Here is a 12,293-nt window from a genome sequence, read left to right as displayed (position 1 = left end):
GAAAAGTTTTTCAGTTTTTCTTTCCTTTCACTCTTCAAACATATACCTGTGCTACTGCAGAGCTTTTTAGATAGCAAAAAAGTAAACTTAAAAAGTTTTATGACAAAACAACATTTATTAGGCAATGTTATAATTTGAGTTCTTTTATCATTTCAGTTAAAGAAGAATTTAATTTTTCAGTCTTATAATATAATTAGTTCTTTTTCTAGTTTCCATGAACTACAAAATATAAAACTTTTTTTAACAAAAAAATAATTTTCCTGTATAGTTGATTGACAGTATTATTAAGTGTTATTTAAAACCTCCATATGTTTCTAAAATCAATAGGTTTGTTAAAACTACAGAAATAGATTATTGTATTCTACTTTTTACTAGCAAACATGATGTATAATTGAATGAATAGCTTCAATACTTCAAAATAAAAAATTTATCCACAAATTAACATAGAATTGTTTTCAAACCTATAGGTCATACAAGTAATTATTTCAAATTTAAAGACAGAGATCTCCAAAATCATTGCTGTTAAATTATCCACAAATTTATATGTTTATAGTGTAGCCATGACTATGAGGAATCTGTGATTAATTGTTTGAACTCTTGAATGAAACATCCTGCACAAAATAGTCATTTTTTGTTACTATTTGAGAGACTGTGACATTAGAATCAAAAACAATTATTTCAACATCTTGGGAAGTGCATCCAAAGAAAAGATGCTCAATGTCTCTTTTGAATTGAATCTACTTCTTTATGACTGAAAAAAATATTCCAGTGAATATTATGATGTCCAATTATATAACTTTAACCTCAATCTCCATTAGTAACAAGGTTTAACATCTGTACCAAACACGTACATTAAAAATTTATTTCCTACCTTTACTGTCGTTTCCTGGTGCGTTGCATGAAGAAATAACAAAGATTACTTTAGAAAAAAGTATAGTGTAATTAACTAAAAACCGATGACAAAGATAGTTGTCTCAAACTGAAACTATAAATATTTACATTCAATCAAGCCAGCAGCTAAAACTACCACACATGCAGCTTCTAACTGCACACTGTATTATTATAAATTGGAATTATGTTTAACTAAGGATATTAGTTATGTAAATATGAACAGTTTTTGAAAGTATGAAATTAATATGAGTAACTTCAAATTCTGACAAATTTTGTCTATTTTAACATTCACTATTCTAAAAGGGCTATCATACAGAAGTAAATACAAACACTTTACACACACCAAGACAACAAGTACACAACTATTGTTTTAGTAACTGATAAAGTTCATAAAGATGTGTACTGTAAGACAGAAACAACATAAGGTTTATCATAGCCAAAGGAGTGCTTTTTACTATGTTTTAAAATATTTTATTCTACTGCTAACTTACGGTTCTGATGAATCACTTTCTTTTGATTGATTGCAAGTATCAGTTCTGCGTGATCCTGGTTTTAATCTCCCAATTTTCATGTTTACTTTCCCTACTGTTGTCTGAAAAAACAATAAACAAACAAAGTTTAAATAATTTTCAAGGCCATTTGACCTGTTCAGTGCCGTAGATGAGATAACTCATCCAAGCCGATCGGTAACACAGTGCCACGGGCGAGTTAATTCGTTCTCAATAATACCTAAGTTCAACGCTAGATGTCAGCACCATACATGCATTTGACCTACTTACAAATTTTTTACATTCTGTCCAAAATGGCATCACGAAAAAAGTTACAAAATAAAGAAGCATTAGAGTTCTATTGTAGCAGCTGTAATACTTGGCAGTCAAAAGGTTAAAATACTTGATATTTCTGATGGAATAGACATGATGTTTCAGTGGTTTATTGCAGAATAAATTTTGATAGGTTCTACTATGCATAACATAACTATCAATCAATCCACATCAAACTCTCATCTCTTAATACAATAAGCTTGTATGTCTAAAACTATATAAGATGGCAATTTCTCCATATTGACAAGTTTGTGCTTTTATGTCAATGCATTTGTTAAGCACCATCATTCTTACCTTAAGAAGAGTGGCTGCATATTCCTGTGTACTATTTCTCAGGTCTTGACCATTTACTTCTAGTATCTGGTCACCTTGAATCAGCCGGCCATCAGCTTCAGCAGCACCACCCTTAACCTGTTTAGTAGATGTGTAACCTTAACTGAATATTTTCATTTTTTAGATGTTAGGCTCTAAAAATAATTAATTAGTTCTCAATAAATAAGAATATCATTGAATACATTTATAACTTTAAAAGAGCACATCTGTGGGTTTTTGTATGTATGTGTATGACTACCATAACTCCAAGAGCAAAGAACCTAGAAACCTGAAATTTTGAATACATACTAAGTGGGTATTATTACTTATCCATGTGCATGTTTGTATGTGCATCATTTTAATCAGGTTAGCTAGCAAAAAAATTACATAGAAAAGTAGTACCATATATGGCAAATTATAGATATAAATCATAGACATGCGTGCACACATACCATTTTTAACCTTTACTGTGCATAACACAAGGTTTTAGTATCTTACATTCAAAATTTTATGAAACTACTTTTTGTTTGTATTATACCAATTAGAATAACAAAATCTTAGCTAATAATCCACATTTCAATGGTACACAAGTTTTAAGTTCTTAATTCTACAAGTCAATATTTTAAAAAAATCCTGAATTGCTCCTAGTGTGACCTAAAGGAACATTTTTTCTTGGCATATCATCTTCCATGTTTTATCAATTATCCCTCACAAAAGTTCAAAATTAAATGTAAATTACTCTCTATAAAAATCACAATTCCTCAGATAAACCAGGCAGTATAGAGAAAATAACTGATAAACTATAAAGTTTTACTGAAAAAAATGTTTGAAATGTATTTAGGTTTTACAGATTACACAGAGAAAATATGAGATTTTTAAGATGACAAAAAGTATTTTTAATTTTAATATGAACATTAATTTGCACACAAACTATTCAAAACAAATATTCCACGTATTCATAGACAAGTTTCTATTTTATTAAAAATACTTCACTAAAAATGATTTTTTATGTGTGAAAAACTTAAAATATCAACTGAAAGACTGCCAAATTTCATAAGATATACACACTATATTGAAAGTTAGAACTATTAAATCTAAAAAAAAATTTAAGAGAGTACAAAGAGGTCATGTGGTTGGTCATATAGACTGAGCTCACGTTGAGAGAGTTAATACAGTCGTAATCTTCAGACATATAAAAATACTTAGTACAAATGACTGGGATTGCAAATTACAGTTAAATTATATATGTAGAGTATTTTGAGTTTTCTTTTACATATCACTGTTTCTTCAGTTTGCTCTTGTCTGGATTTACTGAGAATGGATTGAATTTTTCAAAATCAGTATAACTCAGTAAAAAGTGGTGAATTAAATTACCATTTGGGCTTCATATTTATTTAAAGTATCTTAGACAATTATATTTTGAACATCCAAAGAGCTGGTTCCAGTTGTTTTTTGTTCAATAAACTTAGTTACAGTATAAACGTTTTTGTTCAATTAAAAAATAAACGTTAAAATATTCCTAAACTAAAAATGCATTTCCAGTAGGTACGTCCCTCCCCTCACAAAATTAGATTTTCCTGTTTTGTGCTGCCCTCTATATGCAAGCTTTTATCTCACATGCCATGAGCTCTCTATAAACCCCTATTAGAATAAAAGATTCCAACTTGTCCCACATGCAAGTTATCATGAATCATCTATCCACCGATAGGATACCACCACTATCACATGATACATGTGGCTTCTTCTATGCACCACTACCAAACCATCACTTCTCATTAGGATACCACCACTATCACATGATACATGTGGCTTCTTCTATGCACCAAACCATCACTTCTCATTAGGATACCACCACTATCACATGATACATGTGGCTTCTTCTATGCACCAAACCATCACTTTTCATTTGGATACCACCACTATCACATGATACATGTGGCTTCTTCTATGCACCAAACCATCACTTCTCATTAGGATACCACCACTATCACATGATACATGTGGCTTCTTCTATGCACCAAACCATCACTTCTCATTAGGATACCACCACTATCACATGATGCATGTGGCTTCTTCTATGCACCAAACCATCACTTCTCATTTGGATACCACCACTATCACATGATACATGTGGCTTCTTCTATGCACCAAACCATCACTTCTCATTAGGATACCACCACTATCACATGATACATGTGGCTTCTTCTATGCACCAAACCATCACTTCTCATTAGGATACCACCACTATCACATGATACATGTGGCTTCTTCTATGCACCAAACCATCACTTCTCATTAGGATACCACCACTATCACATGATACATGTGGCTTCTTCTATGCACCACTACCAAACCATCACTTCTCATTAGGATACCACCACTATCACATGATACATGTGGCTTCTTCTATGCACCAAACCATCACTTCTCATTAGGATACCACCACTATCACATGATACATGTGGCTTCTTCTATGCACCACTACCAAACCATCACTTCTCATTGGGATGCCACCACTATCACATGATACATGTGGCTTCTTCTATGCACCAAACCATCACTTCTCATTGGGATGCCACCACTATCACATGATACATGTGGCTTCTTCTATGCACCAAACCATCACTTCTCATTAGGATACCACCACTATCACATGATACATGTGGCTTCTTCTATGCACCACTACCAAACCATCACTTCTCATTAGGATACCACCACTATCACATGATACATGTGGCTTCTTCTATGCACCACTACCAAACCATCACTTCTCATTAGGATACCACCACTATCACATGATACATGTGGCTTCTTCTATGCACCACTACCAAACCATCACTTCTCATTGGGATGCCACCACTATCACATGATACATGTGGCTTCTTCTATGCACCAAACCATCACTTCTCATTAGGATACCACCACTATCACATGATACATGTGGCTTCTTCTATGCACCAAACCATCACTTCTCATTAGGATACCACCACTATCACATGATACATGTGGCTTCTTCTATGCACCAAACCATCACTTCTCATTAGGATACCACCACTATCACATGATACATGTGGCTTCTTCTATGCACCAAACCATCACTTCTCATTAGGATACCACCACTATCACATGATACATGTGGCTTCTTCTATGCACCAAACCATCACTTCTCATTAGGATACCACCACTATCACATGATACATGTGGCTTCTTCTATGCACCAAACCATCACTTCTCATTAGGATACCACCACTATCACATGATACATGTGGCTTCTTCTATGCACCAAACCATCACTTCTCATTAGGATACCACCACTATCACATGATACATGTGGCTTCTTCTATGCACCAAACCATCACTTCTCATTAGGATACCACCACTATCACATGATACATGTGGCTTCTTCTATGCACCAAACCATCACTTCTCATTAGGATACCACCACTATCACATGATACATGTGGCTTCTTCTATGCACCAAACCATCACTTCTCATTGGGATGCCACCACTATCACATGATACATGTGGCTTCTTCTATGCACCAAACCATCACTTCTCATTAGGATACCACCACTATCACATGATACATGTGGCTTCTTCTATGCACCAAACCATCACTTCTCATTAGGATACCACCACTATCACATGATACATGTGGCTTCTTCTATGCACCAAACCATCACTTCTCATTGGGATGCCACCACTATCACATGATACATGTGGCTTCTTCTATGCACCAAACCATCACTTCTCATTAGGATACCACCACTATCACATGATACATGTGGCTTCTTCTATGCACCAAACCATCACTTCTCATTAGGATACCACCACTATCACATGATACATGTGGCTTCTTCTATGCACCAAACCATCACTTCTCATTAGGATACCACCACTATCACATGATACATGTGGCTTCTTCTATGCACCAAACCATCACTTCTCATTAGGATACCACCACTATCACATGATACATGTGGCTTCTTCTATGCACCACTACCAAACCATCACTTCTCATTAGGATACCACCACTATCACATGATGCATGTGGCTTCTTCTATGCACCAAACCATCACTTCTCATTAGGATACCACCACTATCACATGATACATGTGGCTTCTTCTATGCACCAAACCATCACTTCTCATTGGGATGCCACCACTATCACATGATGCATGTGGCTTCTTCTATGCACCAAACCATCACTTCTCATTAGGATACCACCACTATCACATGATACATGTGGCTTCTTCTATGCACCAAACCATCACTTCTCATTAGGATACCACCACTATCACATGATACATGTGGCTTCTTCTATGCACCACTACCAAACCATCACTTCTCATTAGGATACCACCACTATCACATGATGCATGTGGCTTCTTCTATGCACCAAACCATCACTTCTCATTAGGATACCACCACTATCACATGATACATGTGGCTTCTTCTATGCACCACTACCAAACCATCACTTCTCATTGGGATACCACCACTATCACATGATGCATGTGGCTTCTTCTATGCACCAAACCATCACTTCTCATTAGGATACCACTACTATCACATGATGCATGTGGCTTCTTCTATGCACCAAACCATCACTTCTCATTAGGATACCACCACTATCACATGATACATGTGGCTTCTTCTATGCACCAAACCATCACTTCTCATTAGGATACCACCACTATCACATGATGCATGTGGCTTCTTCTATGCACCAAACCATCACTTCTCATTAGGATACCACTACTATCACATGATACATGTGGCTTCTTCTATGCACCAAACCATCACTTCTCATTAGGATACCACCACTATCACATGATGCATGTGGCTTCTTCTATGCACCAAACCATCACTTCTCATTAGGATACCACCACTATCACATGATGCATGTGGCTTCTTCTATGCACCAAACCATCACTTCTCATTAGGATACCACCACTATCACATGATACATGTGGCTTCTTCTATGCACCACTACCAAACCATCACTTCTCATTGGGATACCACCACTATCACATGATGCGTGTGGCTTCTTCTATGCACCAAACCATCACTTCTCATTGGGATGCCACCACTATCACATGATACATGTGGCTTCTTCTATGCACCAAACCATCACTTCTCATTGGGATGCCACCACTATCACATGATACATGTGGCTTCTTCTATGCACCAAACCATCACTTCTCATTAGGATACCACCACTATCACATGATACATGTGGCTTCTTCTATGCACCAAACCATCACTTCTCATTAGGATACCACCACTATCACATGATGCATGTGGCTTCTTCTATGCACCAAACCATCACTTCTCATTGGGATACCACCACTATCACATGATACATGTGGCTCTTCTATGCACCAAACCATCACTTCTCATTGGGATGCCACCACTATCACATGATACATGTGGCTTCTTCTATGCACCAAACCATCACTTCTCATTAGGATACCACCACTATCACATGATACATGTGGCTTCTTCTATGCACCAAACCATCACTTCTCATTAGGATACCACCACTATCACATGATACATGTGGCTTCTTCTATGCACCACTACCAAACCATCACTTCTCATTGGGATACCACCACTATCACATGATGCATGTGGCTTCTTCTATGCACCAAACCATCACTTCTCATTAGGATACCACCACTATCACATGATACATGTGGCTTCTTCTATGCACCAAACCATCACTTCTCATTAGGATACCACCACTATCACATGATGCATGTGGCTTCTTCTATGCACCAAACCATCACTTCTCATTAGGATACCACCACTATCACATGATACATGTGGCTTCTTCTATGCACCAAACCATCACTTCTCATTGGGATGCCACCACTATCACATGATACATGTGGCTTCTTCTATGCACCACTACCAAACCATCACTTCTCATTAGGATACCACCACTATCACATGATGCATGTGGCTTCTTCTATGCACCAAACCATCACTTCTCATTAGGATACCACCACTATCACATGATACATGTGGCTTCTTCTATGCACCACTACCAAACCATCACTTCTCATTGGGATACCACCACTATCACATGATGCATGTGGCTTTTCTATGCACCAAACCATCACTTCTCATTGGGATACCACTACTATCACATGATACATGTGGCTTCTTCTATGCACCAAACCATCACTTCTCATTAGGATACCACCACTATCACATGATACATGTGGCTTCTTCTATGCACCAAACCATCACTTCTCATTAGGATACCACCACTATCACATGATACATGTGGCTTCTTCTATGCACCAAACCATCACTTCTCATTAGGATACCACCACTATCACATGATACATGTGGCTTCTTCTATGCACCAAACCATCACTTCTCATTAGGATACCACCACTATCACATGATACATGTGGCTTCTTCTATGCACCAAACCATCACTTCTCATTAGGATACCACCACTATCACATGATGCATGTGGCTTCTTCTATGCACCAAACCATCACTTCTCATTAGGATACCACTACTATCACATGATACATGTGGCTTCTTCTATGCACCAAACCATCACTTCTCATTAGGATACCACCACTATCACATGATACATGTGGCTTCTTCTATGCACCAAACCATCACTTCTCATTAGGATACCACCACTATCACATGATACATGTGGCTTCTTCTATGCACCAAACCATCACTTCTCATTAGGATACCACCACTATCACATGATGCATGTGGCTTCTTCTATGCACCAAACCATCACTTCTCATTAGGATACCACTACTATCACATGATACATGTGGCTTCTTCTATGCACCAAACCATCACTTCTCATTTGGCAGTGCTCAAGTTCAGACTTTTTCTCTACAAATGCCACATGCCTTGCACTCTCCCCTTGTTGGAAAAGTACATTCCAATTTATATCCTGTGCAAGTCATCATGCACTATCTATTAACCAATAGCAGCACAGCATGCTCACACAACACACATCATTCCCTCTACACTCCCCTGCTAAACCTTCATTTTGAAGTTTGGAAAATGTGCATTTTCACTTAAGGAAAATTATAGTACTTCTCCCTATTCTCAAGATTAGCTGGATTTCCATTAAAAAGAAGGAGGGACCAATGTAAGGGTCCTATACTTTTGTATAGGATAAAAACAGATCAGATGATCTGAGAGAAGGCACAGTACCATTTCTGAATCACATATTATCTTACTATTAACAGTTAAGAACAAACATGGTGGAAAAGGAAAGGAGCACATCCAAGTGAGAGAGGATGAGTCAAGAAAGTGTCTGATGAGGATATCCAATCAAAGGGTTAAACTACATTGAGACATCTCTTTCCATTATGTGTGTTATAAAATCCAGATAATGTGTGGTAAAGTGTGCAAGTGACATCTACAGTGAATATGTTTGACTGAAAAAACTTATAAGTCAAGAGAAGAAGAAAATACACATTAAGGGATAGGTGACACAAGGAACATGAGACAATGGATTCAAACAGAGGTAAAGTAAGGGAATGGAATATAACATTAATGTCACAGTCTGGAAGTACCAGATACTTTGGTGGCTGATGTATCCAGAAAGAATGGATCAAATGGATAAGGACAAAAAAAAGAAAAACCCTGTAGTAACAATAAAGATAAAAAGTATGGGATAGAGCTACTCAATATCCAGCTATTGAGGAGACAGAAGACCTCTTCTCAAAAAGCCATGAAAAAAATTTGGAAACAACAGCAGCCACTGGATGAGAAGCTAGAACCCTCCGAGCCAGGGCCCAGGTACAAAAACATTCCCTTTCCATTGATACACAGCCATGAATGAAGAACAAATGGAATGAGCTAAGTGAAATGTCACACAACTTGGGAAACCAGGTACCAGAAAAACACCAGGTATGAAGTGCAAGATGCAGAACTGGCAACTGTGGTTGATGAAGGAAGTCAGGGAATAAAGGAAGAGGGAGTAAGTAGGGACACCACAGTTGAGGAAGTCAGTAAGAAGCAGTCAGAAAGACTTTGCATGAGGAAGACAACTCAATGAAATAATCAGATGGGAGGATAAACTTGAAGGAGCTTGTTTGAACAATCCTGGTTGAAGGAATCTATTTCCTAAGCTTGAGGATGAGGAAATGGTGGTTGAGGGAGGTGAAAAAGGCATCAATATAAGTAATATCTCACTGACAGCAAAGACACCAAAAAACAATGGACTACCCATTCAGGTCAAGAAAAATGATTCACTGCAAAGGTTTAAACACCTAGTATGTGATACATCATCAAATGAATGTGATGACTGTGGGCCCAAAAGAGAAGATCCTAGGTGAGAATACACAGAGATCTTGACCAGGTGCCACTTGGTAATTTCTATGACCACTACTGTTGAAATATCAGAGTGGATTCATGACCAACCAACCTCTAGAAATAGGAAGAAAATTATTCAAAGCCCAATGAACAGCAAGGAGTTCTAGAGTGTGGACACAAGGATAATGGTCCTCTATAGACCAATGACCCAAAGCCACACAGTGGTCGACTCAAGCCCACAGACCTGAAGGAATGCTTCTATGAACAGATGTAAATCTGGCCACAGAGGATGAGCAGTATGCTCACCAGTATCAAACTTATCTAACCACCACAGGAATTTGTCCATAATGTAGGAAGGAAGGGTAATGGGAGAATTTAAAGATCCTAAGCAAGTTTCCATTGGTTGTGAAGAACCCACTGAAGGAAATGCACATGAGCCTGGCTGAGGGGTATGAAATAAGTCATTGAAGATCACATCCACATAAACAATAGAACCTCACAAGCAGAAAATGAAGGAGCAGATAGGACATTGCAAAGAGTCAGTTTCATAGAACAAAGCTGGAGAGAAGAACGTTGGACTTAACTCAGATGGATATTGAAGAAAACATCCAAATGAAAGAGATAGTGGACAAAATGAAGGAAGGGATTCTCCACTTGAGCCACTCCTATTTGGAATGAGCGAGAAGCCAGACATCCATGTAGAAGTGAAAATGCAACCCCAGGGCATAAAGATGAAGAGAGGAAGTTCACACTACACAGCAAAAGATGTACAGCATGAAAGCTAGTCTGAAGGGTAGGGTCCAAAATTGGTACATTAACCCTTGATGGAAAAATTGAAGATATGGATGAGAATGCTCCAAGATGGAAGTTTTCAGATAAGCATACAAAAAGTACATCTTGGTCATACAAAGACCCAGAGAATAAGCCCACTAAATAGTAAGATTGGATTCCATGGTGAAGCATGAGGCATGAATATACTGATTGAGATGGGACAGGTTGATGAAAGGCATTTAGTTCCCAGTCACTTTGGTAATTACAAACAAGCAGAATTAAACCTCCTCCCCAAACTGCATGGGGCAGATTTGATATCCTCTAGTGTGAGAAGGTCTTGCACCATCTTGGAAGACAATGGTGCAACAAGGGATCCTGAAGAGGAGGAAGAGTAATAGGTACTGCTGGATAAGGAAGGAGGAATAAGAAATGGGTTGATGAAACCCTCTGACAATACTCTGTGAACCCAAGTATCAGATATTAATGGGCTCCACCAATAAACAAAGACTGTTAGATGAGTTCCACTGGACCTGAGCCCATTGCATAGTCACTGGAACTCTGTCAGTGTACCATATATCATTATGAAAAAGGACAAACTGTGGCACCACAAAATGAATACACAGGAAAATGATGGGAAGGGGAGGGTTGGGAGAAATGAATCAGTGTCAGGCTTGGCTCTGACTGGTAAAAATGGGCCATCAAATGAGAAAGGATTGACTGTTGTTGGAATATAGTGATTCTTAACTCCAAAGCCTCTGGAATCATGTCAAATATGTAACATAACAAAAATGGGGCCATAATAAGGTCCCAATAAAGTCAGTCTTCCCTATGATAAGAAAGCTGACTGATCCAAAGCCAGTTGGGAATGAGGCATACTGATGCCATTGCCCAATGAGGAGGTGAAGCTCTCAACATGAACCTGAATATCAGGGAATGTTGAAGAAACTCAATAAGGTTAGGAGGCAGAATCATATAAAAGGAAAGAACACGGGTTATAAGAAATAGGAATAACAGACAAAATTTCCCATACCTGAGAAAAAAAATCTGAAAATCTGACTGGTTGCATGCATTTAAAAAAACAATCACATATAGAAGGCAGCACAACACAGGATAGCTAATTTTGTGAGAAAAGGGAAATACTCTATCAGAATACTAAATCTACTATTTCTGAAATAAAGATAGGT

At 37.7% G+C, this 12,293-nt stretch overlaps 1 protein-coding gene across 5 annotated transcripts in view; it reads right to left on the bottom strand.

The window, feature by feature from the left end:
* Positions 1-12,293, bottom strand: part of LOC143249311 (multiple PDZ domain protein-like) — a 182,131-nt gene that overhangs the window by 17,459 nt on the left and 152,379 nt on the right. For all 5 annotated transcript variants that reach the window (XR_013027714.1, XM_076498929.1, XM_076498932.1 and 2 more), the window contains 2 exons: positions 2,007-2,123; positions 1,383-1,483 (listed from right to left, as the gene is read on the bottom strand). Coding sequence is in view for 4 of the 5 variants with exons in the window: in XM_076498929.1 (XP_076355044.1) it covers positions 1,383-1,483; positions 2,007-2,123 (218 nt within the window). In the remaining variant the exon portion in view is untranslated. The remainder of the gene's footprint in view (positions 1-1,382; positions 1,484-2,006; positions 2,124-12,293) is intronic.

The sequence above is a fragment of the Tachypleus tridentatus genome, chromosome 4 (assembly GCF_004210375.1).
Source record: "Tachypleus tridentatus isolate NWPU-2018 chromosome 4, ASM421037v1, whole genome shotgun sequence".
Taxonomy (NCBI): Eukaryota; Metazoa; Arthropoda; class Merostomata; order Xiphosura; family Limulidae; genus Tachypleus; species Tachypleus tridentatus.
The sequence above is the reverse complement of the archived record's forward strand: the minus strand, read 5'-3'. Positions and strand labels throughout refer to the sequence as shown.